Source organism: Phyllobates terribilis, unplaced genomic scaffold (genome assembly GCF_046119375.1).
Source record: "Phyllobates terribilis strain yellow unplaced genomic scaffold, ASM4611937v1 Scaffold_10__3_contigs__length_209671492, whole genome shotgun sequence".
Taxonomy (NCBI): domain Eukaryota; kingdom Metazoa; phylum Chordata; class Amphibia; order Anura; family Dendrobatidae; genus Phyllobates; species Phyllobates terribilis.
Window position 1 is genome coordinate 173,476,584 of NW_027362770.1, and position 20,585 is coordinate 173,497,168.

The 20,585-nt window shown below is 37.5% G+C and overlaps 1 protein-coding gene across 1 annotated transcript in view; it reads left to right on the plus strand.

Annotated features, from left to right (window-relative positions):
• The window catches only part of DGKI (diacylglycerol kinase iota), a 108,696-nt gene that overhangs the window by 28,643 nt on the left and 59,468 nt on the right, over positions 1-20,585 (plus strand). The window contains exons 8-13 of the mRNA XM_073650182.1: positions 2,682-2,761; positions 5,108-5,146; positions 8,550-8,619; positions 8,710-8,750; positions 8,846-8,973; positions 10,788-10,916. Coding sequence (XP_073506283.1) covers positions 2,682-2,761; positions 5,108-5,146; positions 8,550-8,619; positions 8,710-8,750; positions 8,846-8,973; positions 10,788-10,916 — 487 coding nt within the window. The remainder of the gene's footprint in view (positions 1-2,681; positions 2,762-5,107; positions 5,147-8,549; positions 8,620-8,709; positions 8,751-8,845; positions 8,974-10,787; positions 10,917-20,585) is intronic.

Here is a 20,585-nt window from a genome sequence, read left to right on the forward strand (position 1 = left end):
AGAATTGCAAAAAACCTAAAAAGTAAAAACTGAAAAACCCCAAAACCACAACTAATAAGTACTAAAAGCTAAAATTAAAAATTGCAAAAAAAATCCCAAAAACGAAAAAGTGCAAAAACTTAAAAGAACAAAAACACAATAATAAAAAGTAATGAAACTAAAAAGCATTAAAATAAAAACTAAAAAAAGTATTCAAAACTAAAAATTACAAAAAGAAACAAAAACTAAGTACAAACTAAAAATAACAATCACAGCTAAAAAGTATTACACCTAAAAATCATTAACATCAAGAACTAAAAATGTATTAAAAACTAAAAGTAACACGTGTAAAAATACTAAAAATGTACAAAAACACAGCAACTAAAAAAGTGATAAAACTATAAAGCACTAAAATTTATAACTAAAAAGCAAATAAACACTAAAGCAAAAAGTACTAAACCTAAAAAGTATGTCTAAGGGGGAGAGAGCTTGGTTGGTGTAAGGAGATTTATAGGCCATGCATTACTCCTCTGGGAAATTATATCTTCAGGGAGGAAGAGGTCAGAACCTCTGGTGCCATCTATTGGATGTAGCATGAAAACACTAATCTATCAGCAGGTTTTTTGCTATGTAATCTGAGAGCAGCACAATGTAGGGGCAGAGACCCTGATTCCAGCAATGTGTCACTGCAGTTTTTATACTATCAGAGTTTTTTTCTAGCAGAGCTTGGAATGCTGAGCTATGTATAACCCCACCCACCCCTCTGATTGGTAGCTTTTTTGTATACACCAATCAGTGGTGGGGGGCAGGGTTTCACAGTGCAGCAGGACTGAGTGTCAGACACCTAGTCCTCTAGGTGGCGCTACCGCAGCGCCCCAGTTCAGACAGCGCTTACCTAGCCCAGAACGGCGGTTCCGCTTCTCGGAGCAGGCTCTGCACTTGACAAGTGAACACATAATAAAACCCTTAGGAAAGTGATATTCTCCTTCAGCCGCCCCCTCTCCCCCCCGCAGCAATGCACAACCTAATTGCTTTGTAGCATGTACCAGACCCAGCCGGGGCGCTGCTTCCTCTGCGCTGCCCGCGCTCCCCGCGTAATGAAGTCCCTCTATGGGTGACGGCAGAAGTCATTAATCAACACGGCTGATAACGGTGTAATGGAGTCGTGTTCATCCCCTGCACTCATTATTCATAGTGACTGGAGAGGTACAAGCGCCTGTGCAGCCGCCGCGCCGCAGGACTCTGCCTGCAATTACATGGGAATCCGTGTACCTGCTCTCATGTCACCGGGACACCAGCCGTGACTGCAGCTCTTGATTAACCGCGGAAACGCGAAGAGCAGAGTAAATATTGATTAGTGGATATAGGATCTGTTATATAATAGGAGCTTAAAGGGGAAGGAGACGTAAAGGGAAGTACACAGTGACTGCATCAGCAGAATAGTGAGTGCAGCTCTGGAGTTATAATACAGGATGTAACTCAGGATCAGTAATGTATGTACACAGTGACTGCACCAGCAGAATAGTGAGTGCAGCTCTGGAGTATAATACAGGATGTAACACAGGATGAGTAATGTAATGTATGTACACAGTGACTGCACCAGCAGAATAGTGAGTGCAGCTCTGGAGTATAATACAGGATGTAACTCAGGATCAATAATGTAATGTATGTACACAGTGACTGCACCAGCAGAATAGTGTGTGCAGCTCTGGAGTATAATACAGGAGGTAACTCAGGATCAATAATGTAATGTATGTACACAGTGACTGCACCAGCAGAATAGTGAGTGCAGCTCTGGATTGTAATACAGGATGTAACTCAGGATCAGTAATGTAATGTATGTACACAGTGACTGCACCAGCAGAATAGTGAGTGCAGCTCTGGAGTATAATACAGGATGTAACTCAGGATCAGTAATGTAATGTATGTACACAGTGACTGCACCAGCAGAATAGTGAGTGCAGCTCTGGAGTATAATACAGGAGGTAACTCAGGATCAGTAATGTAATGTATGTACACAGTGACTGCACCAGCAGAATAGTGAGTGCAGCTCTGGGGTATAATACAGGATGTAACTCAGGATCAGTAATGTAATGTATGTACACAGTGACTGCACCAGCAGAATAGTGAGTGCAGCTCTGGAGTATAATACAGGATGTAACTCAGGATCAGTAATGTAATGTATGTACACAGTGACTGCACCAGCAGAATAGTGAGTGCAGCTCTGGAGTATAATACAGGATGTAACTCAGGATCAGTAATGTAATGTATGTACTCAGTGACTGCACCAGCAGAATAGTGAGTGCAGCTCTGGAGTATAATACAGTATGTAGCTCAGGATCAGTACAGGATCAGTGATGTAAATCGTTTCATCAGAAGAGGGAATATTGTTATTTGCTGTAGATTTTCTTCCTGCTCGGAGACTTTTCTCGGTGCCTCTTGTAGTTGTAGTTACGGCTTCATCTCTAGACCTGACGATGAGGATGAGACGACAGTCGGGAGGACGATTAGATCCGGGGCTGTGAGATCGCTGGACCGTACGGATGATAATACGGGGTTATATCTATAGGAGAACAGCCAGCTCTCGCTCGGCCCTACATTTATACATTGAGGTCTCCATTCACACTCAGCGAGCGCTGCTATTGTGCAGGATGAGAGACCGGTGCGATATTATAATGTGTGATGGATCTTCTCTCCTGCAGCCATTCCTCTAGGGATCATTGTGGTGCGAGGAGACTGCGACCTGGAGACCTGCCGGATGTATATCGACCGCCTCCAAGAGGTGAGTCCTGCACAGTATGGCGCTATATGGAGCCCCTATAGCTCCAGCTCCATAAAGGGGCACGGTCAGGCTAATTAGCACCGCAGAATGATCTATGATTTGGGATTGCCACAACAGCGCCACCCCTGTCTACAGGTTGTATGTGGTATTGCCGCTCAGCATCATTCAGTTGAATGGAGCTCAGCTACAGTACCAGACCCAACCAGCAGACGGGGCTGGCGCTGTTTTTGGAAGCCATCAACAAAATTTTTCCATAGACCTGTAAAAAAATTGTGAATAAATGCTTCAATTTTTTAAGGTTTTTTTATGCATAGTACGGGGCCGTAGGAGACTCGGAAAGGGGACGGGGGAGCTGTCAGGGTCGTATCGAACAAAACCTGTAGTTTTTAGAAGCTTCTAATAGAGTCAGCAATAATAGGAGAGTAAATAGCAGGAAAGAAAGTGACCGGAGGGGATTTGTGGAGATCAGAATAAATTCATGTCGCCTAAATAGACCCTGGGGGGGGGGGGAGCGCCCTCAGCAAACAGCGCGGATTGTCATTTGTATACAGTTATATGAAAAAGTTTGTGCTCCCCTATTAATCTTAAGCTTAATGTTTTATAAAAATTGGTGTTTTTGCAACAGCTATTTCAGTTTGATATATGTAATAACTGTTGGACACAGTAATGTTTCTGCATTGAAATGAGGTTTATTGTACTAACAGAAAATGTGCAATCTGCATTCAAACAAAATTTGACCTGTGCATAAGTATGGGCACCCTTATCATTTTCTTGTTTTAAATACTCCTACCTACTTTTTACTGACTTACTAAAGCCCTTTTTTTGGTTTTGTAACCTCATTGAGCTTTGAACTTCATAGCCAGGTGTATGCAATCATGAGAAAAGCTACTTAAAGTGGCCACTTGCTAGTTGTTCTCCTGTTTGAATCTCCTCTGAAGAGTGGCATCATGGGCTCCTCAAAACAACTGTCAAATGATCTGAAAACAAAGATTATTCAACATAGTTGTTCAGGGGAAGGATACAAAAAGCTGTCTCAGAGATTTAACCTGTCAGTTTCCACTGTGAGGAACATAGTAAGGAAATGGAAGAACACAGGGACAGTTCTTGTTAAGGCCAGAAGTGGCAGGCCAAGAAAAACATCAGAAAGGCAGAGAAGAAGAATGGTGAGATCAGTCAAGGACAATCCTCAGACCACCTCCAGAGAGCTGCAGCATCAACTTGCTGCAGATGGTGTCACTGTGCATCGGTCAACTATACAACGCACTTTGCACAAGGAGAAGCTGTATGGGAGAGTGATGTGAAAGAAGCCGTTTCTGCAAGCACGCCACAAACAGAGTCGGCTGAGGTATGCAAAAGCACATTTGGAGAAGCCAATTTCTTTTTGGAAGAAGGTCCTGTGGACTGATGAAACCAAGATTGAGTTGTTTGGTCATACAAAAAGGCGTTAGGCATGGCGGCAAAAAAACACAGCATTCCAAGAAAAACACTTGCTACCCACAGTAAAATTTGGTGGAGGTTCCATCATGCTTTGGGGCTGTGTGGCCAATGCCGGCACTGGAAATCTTGTTAAAGTTGAGGGACGCATGGATTCCACTCAGTATCAGCAGATTCTTGACAATAATGTTCAAGAATCAGTGACAAAGTTGAAGTTATGCAGGGGATGGATCTTTCAGCAAGACAATGATCCAAAACAACGCTCCAAATCTACTCAGGCATTCATGCAGAGGAACAATTACAATGTTCTGGAATCGCCATCCCAGTCCCCAGACCTGAATATCATTGAACATCTGTGGGATCATTTGAAGAGGGCTGTCCATGCTCGGCGACCATCAAACTTAACTGAACTGGAATTGTTTTGTAAAGAGGAATAGTCAAAAATACCTTCATCCAGGATCCAGGAACTCATTAAAAGCTACAGGAAGCGACTAGAGGCTGTTATTTTTGCAAAAGGAGGATCTACAAAATATTAATGTCACTTTTCTGGTGAGGTGCCCATACTTATGCACCTGTCAAATTTTGTTTGAATGCAGATTGCACATTTTCTGTTCGTACAATAAACCTCATTTCAAGGCAGAAACATTACTGTGTCCAACAGTTATTACATACGGTATATCAAACTGAAATAGCTGTTGCAAAAACACCAAATTTTATAAAACAATAAGCTTAAGATTAATAGGGGTGCCCAAACTTTTTCATATAACTGTAGAAGCCCGTGAGATGCAGTCTCCAGTGCACCAGCAGGTGGCTGCAGATTACACAGAGAGTGAGGTGTGTGCAGTGTAACAATCTATTGTTCTCTGATGTCAGTCACTTCACCCAAAGATTGATTGTGTTTGTCTTTTAAAGGATTTGCATTCCGTATCCCCAAACAGAGATCACTGCCAGGTATGTAAGATGTCTTACCATAATACTGCCCCTATGTACAAGAATATAACTACTATAATACTGCTTCTATGTACAAGAATATAACTACTATAATACTGCCCCTATGTACAAGAATATAACTACTATAATACTGCCCCCTATGTACAAGAATATAACTACTATAATACTGCCCCCTATGTACAAGAATATAACTACTATAATACTGCCCCTATGTACAAGAATATAACTACTATAATACTGCCCCCTATGTACAAGAATATAACTACTATAATACTGCTCCCTATATACAAGAATATAACTACTATAATATTGCCCCTATGTACAAGAATATAACTACTATAATACTGCCCCTATGTACAAGAATATAACTACTATAATACTGCCCCTATGTACAAGAATATAACTATTATAATACTGCCCCCTATGTACAAGAATATAACTACTATAATACTGCCCCCTATGTACAAGAATATAACTACTATAATACTGCCCCTATGTACAAGAATATAACTACTATAATACTGCCCCCTATTTACAGGAATATAACTACTATAATACTGCTCATATGTACAAGAATATAACTACTATAATACTGCCCCTATGTACAAGAATATAACTACTATAATACTGCTCCTATGTACAAGAATATAACAACTATAATACTGCCCCTATGTACAAGAATATAACTACTATAATACTGCCCCTATGTACAAGAATATAACTACTATAATACTGCTCCTATGTACAAGAATATAACAACTATAATACTGCCCCTATGTACAAGAATATAACTACTATAATGCTGCCTCTATGTACAAGAATATAACTACTATAATACTGCCCCCTATGTACAAGAATATAGCTACTATAATACTGCCTCTATGTACAAGAATATAACTACTATAATACTGCCCCCTATGTACAAGAATATAACTACTATAATACTGCTCCTATGTACAAGAATATAACTACTATAATACTGCTCCTATGTACAAGAATATAACTACTATAATACTGCCCCTATGTACAAGAATATAACTACTATAATACTGCCCCTATGTACAAGAATATAACTACTATAATACTGCCCCTATGTACAAGAATATAACTACTATAATACTGCCCCTATATGCAAGAATATAACTACTATAATACTGCCCCCTATGTACAAGAATATAACTACTATAATACTGCCCCTATGTACAAGAATATAACTATTATAATACTGCCCCCTATGTACAAGAATATAACTACTATAATACTGCCCCTATATGCAAGAATATAACTACTATAATACTGCCCCTATGTACAAGAATATAACTACTATAATACTGCCCCTATATACAAGAATATAAGTACTATAATACTGCTCCTATGTACAAGAATATAACTACTATAATACTGCCCCCTATGTACAAGAATATAACTACTATAATACTGCTCCTATGTACAAGAATATAACTACTATAATACTGCCCCCTATTTACAGGAATATAACTACTATAATACTGCCCCTATGTACAAGAATATAACTACTATAATACTGCCCCTATATGCAAGAATATAACTACTATAATACTGCCCCCTATGTACAAGAATATAACTACTATAATACTGCCCCTATGTACAAGAATATAACTATTATAATACTGCCCCCTATGTACAAGAATATAACTACTATAATACTGCCCCTATATGCAAGAATATAACTACTATAATACTGCCCCTATGTACAAGAATATAACTACTATAATACTGCCCCTATATACAAGAATATAAGTACTATAATACTGCTCCTATGTACAAGAATATAACTACTATAATACTGCCCCCTATGTACAAGAATATAACTACTATAATACTGCTCCTATGTACAAGAATATAACTACTATAATACTGCCCCCTATGTACAAGAATATAACTACTATAATACTGCCCCTATGTACAAGAATATAACTACTATAATACTGCCCCCTATTTACAGGAATATAACTACTATAATACTGCTCATATGTACAAGAATATAACTACTATAATACTGCCCCTATGTACAAGAATATAACTACTATAATACTGCTCCTATGTACAAGAATATAACAACTATAATACTGCCCCTATGTACAAGAATATAACTACTATAATACTGCCCCTATGTACAAGAATATAACTACTATAATACTGCTCCTATGTACAAGAATATAACAACTATAATACTGCCCCTATGTACAAGAATATAACTACTATAATGCTGCCTCTATGTACAAGAATATAACTACTATAATACTGCCCCCTATGTACAAGAATATAACTACTATAATACTGCCTCTATGTACAAGAATATAACTACTATAATACTGCCCCCTATGTACAAGAATATAACTACTATAATACTGCTCCTATGTACAAGAATATAACTACTATAATACTGCTCCTATGTACAAGAATATAACTACTATAATACTGCCCCTATGTACAAGAATATAACTACTATAATACTGCCCCTATGTACAAGAATATAACTACTATAATACTGCCCCTATGTACAAGAATATAACTACTATAATACTGCCCCTATATGCAAGAATATAACTACTATAATACTGCCCCCTATGTACAAGAATATAACTACTATAATACTGCCCCTATGTACAAGAATATAACTATTATAATACTGCCCCCTATGTACAAGAATATAACTACTATAATACTGCCCCTATATGCAAGAATATAACTACTATAATACTGCCCCTATGTACAAGAATATAACTACTATAATACTGCCCCTATATACAAGAATATAAGTACTATAATACTGCCCCCTATGTGCAAGAATATAACTACTATAATACTGCTCCTATGTACAAGAATATAACTACTATAATACTGCCCCCTATGTACAAGAATATAACTATTATAATACTGCTCCTATGTACAGGAATATAACTACTATAATACTGCTCCTATGTCCAAGAATATAACTACTATAATACTGCCCCCTATGTACAAGAATATAACTACTATAATACTGCCCCTATATACAAGAATATAGCTACTATAATACTGTCCCCATATGTACATGAATATAACTATTATAATACTGCTCCTATGTAGTGGAATATAACTACTATAATACTGCCCCTATATTCAAGAATATAACTACTATAATACTGCCCCTATATTCAAGAATATAACTACTATAATACTGCCCCCTATGTACAAGAATATAGCTACTATAATACTGTCCCCATATGTACAAGAATATAACTATTATAATACTGCACCTATGTAGTGGAATATAACTACTATAACACTGCCCCTATGTACAAGAATATAACTACTATAATACTGCTCCTATGTACAAGAATATAACTACTATAATACTGACTGTTTTCTTGCTGTGTAGGAACAGGAGGGCTCATTACCGCGATTGCTCTCCGCCCAGCGTCTGAATCCTCGATGGTGCTTCCTAGATGGTGGGCTTTATTTTCTATAGAGGGTGCGGTATGTGTACGGTTGTGTACTTTACTTACTGAGTATTCTGTGTTTCTTCCTTTCTTCCACAGCTACCTCCGCTGACCGGTTTTATCGCATAGATAGATCCCAGGTGAGTGGTGACGGGGGGCACAATGTCCATTGACTTTCGGCAGTTAGTAGATTCATAGCGGATCCTATGGAAGGGAATCGTCTTTGTCTCCTCAGGAACATCTCCACTTTGTCACTGAGATTTCCCAGGATGAGATCTTCATATTAGACCCTGAGGCTGCCGGGAGTCCGCAGGGAGGTGCTGGGACAGGGATGCCGGATCTCGTGGTCGAGCAGCCCTCGGGGTGAGTGCAGCATTTTAATATCATAACCTCATTGATATCACAGGCCTCCTTTGTTAAAAAAAATATATATTTTTGTACCTATGACAACACTTCCTGCCATGGAACAGCTTAGTATTTTTGCCACAAGGGGAAAAAGCATTGTCTCCGTTTTCCAAACACATTGCCATTTCATATCCTGTATTGAATTGAATGGTGCAGAGCTGCAATACCAGACCGAACCTGAAGTCAGTGGTGGCGCTGTTTCAGGATGAAGTAGGCCATGTTTTTGTAATCATGGGCAACCCCTGTAAACCTTGCTTGGCGTCCATTAAAATAAATTATTTGGGTCTTCTCAGCGCAAAAACCCCTTCCGTCTGACTCCTCTGCTGCGGCCATATGTAGCTGTATGTCATCAAGGAATCAACTTTTTTAACTACTTTTGTCATTTTTTTATAGATTTTTTTTTTATACTTTAAAAGTGGTATTTCCATCTCCTAAATCAATCCCAATATGTAGTAGGTGTAATAATAGTAATATTAGCGAAAACCTCTAATTAGAAATGTAGTATAGTTCTTCTGATTAGCTATGTCGCTTACCCCATGTGCAGGGCATTGTAGTAGCTTAGATATCCATGGTTACGACCATTCATATAGTGACAGTTAGCTGTTAGTGGTCGTAACCATGGATACCTAAACTACTGCAATGCCCTGCACATGGAGTAAGCGACATAGCTAATCAGAATAACTATACTATATTTTTAATTGGAGGTATTTGCTAATATTATTGGGATAGGATCTTGGAGATGGGAATACCCCTTTAAAAACAAAAAAATCTATGAAAAAAAAATGTCACAAGTGTCAAAAAAAAGTAGTTAAAAACCGTTGATTCCCTAATGACTTACAGCTACATATGGCCGCAACGTTATAAAACAACAACAAAGAAAAGAGAAGAAATGGTGGAAAAACAACCAAAAATGTGACTTTTTCCTAAAAATCATGCAAAACAGTCAAGTAAAAATGCCGTAACTAGGACACGCAGCGTTTAGTGAGTGAAGGAAACCAAAAGTGAAGGAATACGACACAAACAAAAAGAAAAATGCCTTTGTTGCCCATAGCAACCAATCACAGCGCAGCTTTCATGCCTAAAACTGCTGTGGTAAAATGAAAGCTGCGCTGTGATTGGTCGCTATGGGCCTGAAAGACAGCTCCTCTGTTAGACAGATAAATGAGGCCTACGCAGGCGGCAAAAAAAAAAGAATTACGGCGAAAAATGAAGAAAAATTTCAGAAACGAAAAATTGTCTTATCTATCAACACGGTCCCTGTTGCTCGTAGCAACCAATCAGAGCCCAGCTTTTATTTCTATAGCTGTTATGGTAAAATGAATGGTGCGATGTGATTGGTTGCTATGGGTAACTAAGACAGAGCAGATAACTGAGGCCTAGTGCTTTTCGCACGTTTTTACGTTTCACTATTGGCTGTGGCAATATGTGAAACGGGACAAATATTGGACATGTTCTTCTCACTTTTTGGTCAAAAATCACAATTAAAGGCTCTTATTTTCGACTTTTCTGCCTGAAAAAAAAAGATGGGACAACCCCTTTAAATAACGAACATATTAGGCTTCTTATATGAAAAGTGTCTGCGTTGTCCATAGCAACCAATCAGAGATCAGCTTTTATTTCTAAAATGGCTGTGGTGATATGAAAGCTGTACTGTGATTGGTTACTACGGGCAACAGAGACAGTTTCCATAAATCCTCCCCAATATGGCGGACGGGATTAACCCCACAAACGCCATGCTTTCACTAAGGCTTGTGTGTGTCATGTGCTCCCAGGTTGTCTGAGTGGTGGACGCCAACGTGTCGGAAACGTATCGTGAGCGACAGCTGCGTGCCAGGGAAGTTGTCTCTACAGAACGAGCTGTCAGACAAGACGCAGGATTCTCCTTCCTCCAGCGCTCTCCCGTGAGTCTCCTGTACTATGGCGTTTTATGTCTTTGGAGAGGATCAAATAGATATTAACAATGAGGTCCCATCAAAGAGCAGGTGCCGAAAGTCGGACCTATTGTTCCCAAAATGCCCCTTTAAATTTGTTCCTCTTTTACTAGTGAAAGGGGCTGTACCATAAATGACAACATGATAAATGTATGATCGCTGGGGTCCGGCTACTGAGAAGACCCTCACCGATCCTGAGAACGTCCTCTGTGTGAATAGAGCGGTACTGAGCATGTGCCACCACCAATGTACGATGGTCGCACATGCTCACTACTGTTTCATTCACAAAGGCGACTTTGGGACCTTTGTAATCAGTTGGACCCCCAGTGACCATAATCCCATAGATAGGGTGATGTATGTTGTATATGGGACAACCCCCTTAATACTGCTACAATTATCACTTACAGGGGTTTTCCAATGTTATATGATCATTGAGTAATGAAAAGTTCTGAAGCTTTTTCAGACTTTTTTTTATACTTTGGGCCTGATGTATGCTTTTTTTTGTCTTGTTTTTGGTGTTTTTCTCCTCTTTATCATTTATACCTTATTCTTCTATTACTTTGCACCTTTTTTTTATTTTTGGTGTTTTTCTCTTCTTCATCATTTTCACCTTATTCTTCTATTACTTTGCACCTTTTTTCTTATTTTTGGTGTTTTTTTCTTCTTCATCATTTTCACCTTATTCTTCTATTACTTTGCACCTTTTTTCTTATTTTTGGTGTTTTTCTCCTCTTTATCATTTGTACCTTATTCTTCTATTACTTTGCACCTTTTTTCTTATTTTTGGTGTTTTTTTTCCTCTTTATCATTTTCGCCTTATTTTTCTATTACTTTGCACCTTTTTTCTTATTTTTGGTGTTTTTTTTCCTCTTTATCATTTTCGCCTTATTTTTCTATTACTTTGCACCTTTTTTCTTATTTTTGGTGTTTTTCTCTTCTTCATCATTTTCACCTTATTCTTCTATTACTTTTCACCTTTTTTCTTATTTTTGGTGTTTTTCTCTTCTTCATCATTTTCACCTTATTCTTCTTTTACTTTGCACCTTTTTCTTATTTTTGGTGTTTTTCTCCTCTTTATCATTTGTACCTTATTCTTCTATTACTTTGCACCTTTTTTCTTATGTTTGGTGTTTTTCTCCTCTTTATCATTTGTACCTTATTCTTCTATTACTTTGCACCTTTTTTTTATTTTTGGTGTTTTTCTCTTCTTCATCATTTTCACCTTATTCTTCTATTACTTTGCACCTTTTTTCTTATTTTTGGTGTTTTTCTCTTCTTCATCATTTTCACCTTATTCTTCTATTACTTTGCACCTTTTTTCTTATTTTTGGTGTTTTTCTCTTCTTCATCATTTTCACCTTATTCTTCTATTACTTTGCACCTTTTTCTTATTTTTGGTGTTTTTCTCCTCTTTATCATTTGTACCTTATTCTTCTATTACTTTGCACCTTTTTTCTTATTTTTGGTGTTTTTTTTCCTCTTTATCATTTTCGCCTTATTTTTCTATTACTTTGCACCTTTTTTCTTATTTTTGGTGTTTTTTTTCCTCTTTATCATTTTCGCCTTATTTTTCTATTACTTTGCACCTTTTTTCTTATTTTTGGTGTTTTTCTCTTCTTCATCATTTTCACCTTATTCTTCTATTACTTTGCACCTTTTTTCTTATTTTTGGTGTTTTTCTCTTCTTCATCATTTTCACCTTATTCTTCTATTACTTTGCACCTTTTTTCTTATTTTTGGTGTTTTTTTCCTCTTTATCATTTTCACCTTATTCTTCTATTACTTTACACCTTTTTTCTTATTTTTGGTGTTTTTCTCTTCTTCATCATTTTCACCTTATTCTTCTATTACTTTGCACCTTTTGTCTTATTTTTGGTGTTTTTCTCTTCATCATTTTCACCTTATTCTTCTATTACTTTGCACCTTTTTTCTTATTTTTGGTGTTTTTCTCTTCTTCATCATTTTCACCTTATTCTTCTATTACTTTGCACCTTTTTTCTTATTTTTGGTGTTTTTCTCTTCTTCATCATTTTCACCTTATTCTTCTATTACTTTGCACCTTTTTTCTTATTTTTGGTGTTTTTCTCTTCTTCATCATTTTCACCTTATTCTTCTTTTACTTTGCACCTTTTTCTTATTTTTGGTGTTTTTCTCCTCTTTATCATTTGTACCTTATTCTTCTATTACTTTGCACCTTTTTTCTTATTTTTGGTGTTTTTTTTCCTCTTTATCATTTTCGCCTAATTTTTCTATTACTTTGCACCTTTTTTCTTATTTTTGGTGTTTTTCTCTTCTTCATCATTTTCACCTTATTCTTCTATTACTTTGCACCTTTTTTCTTATTTTTGGTGTTTTTCTCTTCTTCATCATTTTCACCGTATTCTTCTATTACTTTGCACCTTATTTTTTATTTTTGGTGTTTTTCTCTTCTTCATCATTTTCACCTTATTCTTCTATTACTTTGCACCTTTTTTCTTATTTTTGGTGTTTTTCTCTTCTTCATCATTTTCACCTTATTCTTCTATTACTTTGCACCTTTTTTCTTATTTTTGGTGTTTTTCTCTTCTTCATCATTTTCACCTTATTCTTCTATTACTTTGCACCTTTTTTCTTATTTTTGGTGTTTTTTTCCTCTTTATTATTTTCGCCTTATTCTTCTATTACTTTGCACCTTTTGTCTTATTTTTGGTGTTTTTCTCTTTATTATTTTCGCCTTATTCTTCTATTACTTTGCACCTTTTTTCTTATTTTTGGTGTTTTTCTCTTCTTCATCATTTTCACCTTATTCTTCTATTACTTTGCACCTTTTTTTTATTTTTGGTGTTTTTCTCTTCTTCATCATTTTCACCTTATTTTTCTATTACTTTGCACCTTTTGTCTTATTTTTGGTGTTTTTCTCTTCTTCATCATTTTCACCTTATTCTTCTATTACTTTGCACCTTTTTTCTTATTTTTGGTGTTTTTCTCTTCTTCATCATTTTCACCTTATTCTTCTATTACTTTGCACCTTTTTTCTTATTTTTGGTGTTTTTTTCCTCTTTATTATTTTCGCCTTATTCTTCTATTACTTTGCACCTTTTGTCTTATTTTTGGTGTTTTTCTCTTTATTATTTTCGCCTTATTCTTCTATTACTTTGCACCTTTTTTCTTATTTTTGGTGTTTTTCTCTTCTTCATCATTTTCACCTTATTCTTCTATTACTTTGCACCTTTTTTCTTATTTTTGGTGTTTTTCTCTTCTTCATCATTTTCACCTTATTCTTCTATTACTTTGCACCTTTTTTCTTATTTTTGGTGTTTTTTTCTTCTTCATCATTTTCACCTTATTCTTCTTTTACTTTGCACCTTTTTCTTATTTTTGGTGTTTTTCTCCTCTTTATCATTTGTACCTTATTCTTCTATTACTTTGCACCTTTTTTCTTATTTTTGGTGTTTTTTTTCCTCTTTATCATTTTCGCCTTATTTTTCTATTACTTTGCACCTTTTTTCTTATTTTTGGTGTTTTTCTCTTCTTCATCATTTTCACCTTATTCTTCTATTACTTTGCACCTTTTTTCTTATTTTTGGTGTTTTTCTCTTCTTCATCATTTTCACCTTATTCTTCTATTACTTTGCACCTTTTTTCATATTTTTGGTGTTTTTCTCTTCTTCATCATTTTCACCTTATTCTTCTGTTACTTTGCACCTTTTTTTTTATTTTTGGTGTTTTTCTCTTCTTCATCATTTTCACCTTATTCTTCTATTACTTTGCACCTTTTTTCTTATTTTTGGTGTTTTTCTCTTCTTCATCATTTTCACCTTATTCTTCTATTACTTTGCACCTTTTTTCTTATTTTTGGTGTTTTTTTCCTCTTTATTATTTTCGCCTTATTCTTCTATTACTTTGCACCTTTTGTCTTATTTTTGGTGTTTTTCTCTTCTTCATCATTTTCACCTTATTCTTCTATTACTTTGCACCTTTTTTCTTATTTTTGGTGTTTTTCTCTTCTTCATCATTTTCACCTTATTCTTCTTTTACTTTGCACCTTTTTCTTATTTTTGGTGTTTTTCTCCTCTTTATCATTTTCACCTTATTCTTCTATTACTTTGCACCTTTTTTCTTATTTTTGGTGTTTTTTTCCTCTTCATCATTTTCGCCTTATTCTTCTATTACTTTGCACCTTTTTTGTCTTATTTTTGGTGTTTTTCTCTTCTTTATCATTTGCGCCTTATTCTTCTATTACTTTGCACCTTTTTTGTCTTATTTTTGGTGTTTTTCTCCTCTTCATCATTTTCGCCTTATTCTTCTATTACTTTGCACCTTTTTTCTTATTTTTGGTGTTTTTCTCTTCTTCATCATTTTCACCGTATTCTTCTATTACTTTGCACCTTTTTTCTTATTTTTGGTGTTTTTCTCTTCATCATTTTCGCCTTATTCTTCTTTTACTTTACACCTTTTTTCTTATTTTTGGTGTTTTTCTCCTCTTTATCATTTGCGCCTTATTCTTCTTTTACTTTGCACCTTTTTAAAAGTCTATTTTTTTTAAGATTCGTCATTGTGGGAAAAGTTTAGGATTTCCAGATGTTTTCAGCTCATTCATCATTTGCGTCTTTTCGCAAAAAGTTTAAAAATTTGCCGCAAATGACTTCCAGTCCCACCTCAGGCAGTTTTATCTACACCAGAAATTTTTACGCAAATATTGCAGCATTTTAGGAGAACATCCGACTTTTGCCATTCAAAATTCTTAAGGGTTTATTAAGGATGCAAAACCTCCTTGTGCGCTATAATGGCCGCCATATTGGTTTATTGGCGAATCAAGAACTTTTTTATTTGTGTTTTGCTCAGAAAATAGATTAAAACTTCATTGCTTTGTCAACGAATCTGAAAGGGTTTGTAAAAAAAATAATTTTTTTTTGGCCGAGATCTGCTATCACACGCGCGTCCTCAGGGCACCGAGAAAATGAGATTGTAATTGCCGGCATGCAGGAGAAAATTAATTATACGTTCTGCTTTTTAATCAAGCAAGCACTGCGTTCATCCTGCTTTATTTCAGGTGGGATCTGATTAGTCATGTCGATGATGAGGATAGGGCAGGGAAGGGGAGGAAGCCCCCTTATAGTGTCACACCTGGAGCTGGCAGGCCATCACCTACGGAGGAATGAGTCATATCACTGGGCCACCCAGGGGACCCCTTTTCTAATTTCGGTTCTCCGTGGCAGTCACATTGGGAGAACCCTCCATCCCCCTCACTCTTAATTTAACGTGAGACTAAACTTAGAAGACGTTTACGCAAAAAAATGCATTTCCCCACTAATTCTTTCAGCAACTCCTCCCTGAAATCCGCATGTGCCAGCATTCACCCCATGCACTGCAAAGGGTAAAAGTCTTTGAAAGAATCGGCACGTTGCAGACGTAACATTTGCACCAATTGACAGATATTTTTTCACATTTTGTGGATAAGATTGGTTAAAAAGTAGCAACAGTGGAGGAGGAAGTAGCTACAATGAAATGGGAAGTAGTAATAGTGGAGAAGGAAGTAGCGACAGAGGAGGAGGAAGTAGCTACAATGAAATGGGAAGTAGTGATAGTGGAGATGGAAGTAGCTACCGAGGAGGAGTAACTAGTGAGAGTAGAGGAGGAAGTAGCTACAGTGAAGTGGGAAGTAGTGCTTGTGGAGATGGAACTAGCGAAAGTAGAGCCGGAATTAGCTATAATGAAGTAAAAAAATAGCAGTAGTGGAGAAGAAAGTAGCTAGTGTGAAGTAGGAACTAGTGAGAGTGGAGAAGGAAGTAGCTTCATTTGGGAGCAACTAGTGAGAGAGAGTGGAGGAGGAATTAGAGAGTGTGAAGGAGGAACTTGCCTTGCAAGAGTGGAGAAGGAAGTAGCTACAATGAAGTAGGAAGTAATGATAGTGAAGAAGGAAGTAATTACGCAGGAGGAGGAAGTAGCTACGCTGAAGTAGCAACTAGCTAGAGTGGAGAAGGATGCAGCTACAGTGAAGTAGAAAGTAATGATAGTGTAGAAGGAAGTAACTACAGAGGAGGAGGAAGGTAGAGAATGGAAGAGGAGGTAGCATCAATGGGAGAAATTGTAGCTCCAACATAGGAGGGAGGAGCTACAATGATGCAGGTAGTGGTAAGTAGCGACGACAGTAAAAAAGGAAGTAGCTACATTGGATGAGGAAGTAGTATCAATGCAAGAGTAAGTAGCTACAGTAGAGGACTAAGTAGATGCAATGAAGTAGGAACTAGCAATAGTTGAGAAGGAAATAGCTACAGTGGAGGAGTAACTAGCAACAGTGGAGGAGGAAGTATTTACAATGAAGTAGGAAGTGGCAGCGATGGAAGAGGAAGTAGCTACCATGTAGGAGGGGGGAGTTACAATAAAGGAGAAGGTAGCAACAATGGAGGAGAAAGTAGAGATAGTGGAGAAGGAAGTAGCTACAATGAAGTAAGAAGTAGCTAATTGTAGAAGGAAGTAGATACAATGAAATAGTAGACAAGGAAGTAGCTACAATGGCGGAGGAACTAGCGAGAGTGGAGGAGGATGTAGCCACAATGAAGTAGGAAGTGGCAACAGTGGAAGCGGAAGTAGTAACATTGAAAAAGGAAGTAGCTATAGTGGAGGAAGAAGTAGCGTCAATGTAAGAGTAAGTAGTTACAATATAGGAGGGAAAAGCTACAGTGAAGGGGGAAGTATCAACATTAGAGGAGACTGTAGTAACAAAAGTATCTTTAGTGAATGAGCAAACTTTTATGACCGAGGAAGTAGCTAGAATAGATGATAAAGTACTTACAATGAAGGAGGAAGTAGCTAGAATTAATGAGAAAGTACCTACAATGAAGGAGGAAGTAGATAGAATACATGAGGAAGTAGCTAGAATAGATGAGGAAGTAGCTACAGTGAATGAGGAAGTAGCTAGAATAGATGAGGAAGTAGCAACAGTGAAGGCAGAAGTATCTAGAATAGACAAGGAAGTATCAACAGTGAAGGCAGAAGTAGTTAGAATAGATGAGGAAGCAGCAACAGTGAAGGCGGAAGTAGCTAGAATACATGAGGAAGTAGCTACAATGAAGGAGGAAGTAGATAGAATACATGAGGAAGTAGCTAGAATAGATAGATGAGAAAATACATACAGTGAAGGAGGAAGTAGCTAGAATAGATGAGAAAGTACCTACAATAAAGTAGGAAATAGCTAGAATAGATGAGGAAGTAGCTACGGTGAAGGAGGAAGGAGCTACAATAGACGAGGAAGTAGCTACGGTGAAGGAGGAATTAGCTAGAATGCACAAGGAAGTAGCTACAGTGAAGGAGGAAGTAGCTAGAATAGACGAGGAAGTATCAACAATGAAGGGGAAGTAGCTAGAATAGACGAGGAAGTAGCTACGGTGAAGGAGGAAGGAGCTACAATAGACGAGGAAGTAGCTACGGTGAAGGAGGACGTAGCTAGAATAAATGAGGAACTAGCTACAGTGAAGGAGGACGTAGCTAGAATAGATGAGGAACTAGCTACAGTGAAGGAGGACGTAGCTAGAATGCACAAAGAAGTAGCATCAGTGAAGGCGGAAGAAGCTAACTTCTCCTCCTACTTAGATTTCTATAGAAATCAATAAACTGGATGAAACACACACAAATATATGTTTATTTTGGTAATTTGTCCCCCTGATGCAAACGTGGATTTGCTTCTGGAGCAGTGCGCTTCCTCTGGATTAGTTGCAGTTCTCTTTCTCTCATCTGGACGTTCGTGGCCCCCTGGAGGGGCAGTCTGTTCTGCCTCATAGATGTTGTGGATGTCAGGAGCAGATAGGGACTGCAAGTAATGAGGTTATTGTGATGGAATAAGAGTCCTCGGCGGAGCCTGAGCCAAGATGAAATCTTTCTTGACAGAGCTGAGATTACCAGTCGCACACAGCGGACCTCGTCTTTAGCGCACGGAGCTGATCTCCTATTTTCAGGTTCATGCGGCCTCACGCGTTTCAGTCCCGGGTATATTCCTAACCTGCTGAGCTTGGCCAATTCTTCTTGTGCTATCATTGTTTTTTCACCACCTCGCTAAGGTTATTTTTTTCCTCTCCATTTTTAAGCAATATTGTAGTCAAAGATCTATAGTGTAAAAAATGCTACAATTTAGTTATTTTGGGGGGCCCCTTCATTCCTGATCATGCTGCGGGTAGGCTCAGATCAATACCAGGTTTGAGGAGGAAAATTTATTATATTTCGAGCCAATAAATGAAGTTGCGACTGTGAAAACAGGATACGGGACCTGCAGGAACAGGAGCAGGCAACTAATTCATGATTTTCTAATGCAACCTGAGTAATCAGAGATTGGGGTAATGAGTGTTTTGTACAGGTGCTTTACATATCTGATCATGCTGCTTTTCTCAGCCTGTAGGAGGGTATGTTGGCTGGCTGCCTGTTTTCAACCCTGTACAGACTGTCATATACCGTGAACAGGATCATTTTGCCCACAGACTGTCACTCCTTGATACAAATTATGAAGAAGATTTATAATATTGATACCTTGTAAAAACCCCTGAGCTCCGCTGATTCTGCCGCTCTTTTCCATTTTGCGCTGCGTCGCTCCATTGTAGAGATGTACACATTTGTTTCTTCTGGAGCGCAGTATGTGAAATCTCTGCTTTAAAGTCTAGAGGTGAGTCTTCTCTGGGGGTGTGCGGTTTCACACCTCCCTCCAAGATGATGTGTTGTGATTGTCAGCATCTGAGAAGGAGGGGTGAAAGCGCACAATTTCAGAGAAGTCTCTGAAGAAACGTCACGTTGGACTGCAAAGCAGAGATTTCCCATGCTGCACTCCAGAAGAAACAAATGTGAATATCTCTGCAATGGAGTGACGCAGAGCAAAACGGAAAAGAGTGGCAGAATCAGGAGAACTTAGGGATTTTTAGAAGGTATTTAATTCATTTTTTTGAGCAAGTGACAGGTCCTCTTTAATTGATAAGTGACAACGGGAGGTAATCTTTTGTACAGGGTTTTGACATTTGTGATCTTGCTGGGACCTGCTGCTTTTCTCAGCCTGTGGGATGCTCATTTGTTTGTCTTCTGGTTTCTAACCCTACAGAAGCACTAATGTGGCATTATCAGGATCGCGAACGATCACTTGGCTCTCTCCTGGATGCCAGTCAAGAAGATTAATTACCATTCTAATGGTTGAATGAAGTTGTGATAGCAAAAAGCAGGATACGGGACCTGCAGAACCTGTAACAGACGCTTCCTTTATACTGTGCTAAATATGACCAGGAGGAGCCATAAAATGGTGCGGCTGATATAAGGAGAAGTCATGCAGGTCCTACTGACCTATAGTGATCGTCTGCAGTCGTCTTAATGTGATATGAGCTTATTATTGCACTGCAGCCAGTCATACGGTACAATTAATAATAATGGGGCATTTATAGAAATATCTCTAGGTCCTGTAGGGATAACTTTTTGTATAAATATCCTGTATTTCATTACTATTGAATCGTACAAATAATTCTAGACACAATAACTGCATTTTTTTCCTATATTTATTAGAAAAAGAAAACAGCAAGAAATAATAAAAAAAAATCATGTAAAAAAATAAAAATAATGAAAAAATATAATATCAGTTTCTGCAGCCTGAGCTATAATATAATGTAATGGAAAGCTGGTGGGGGGGGGACA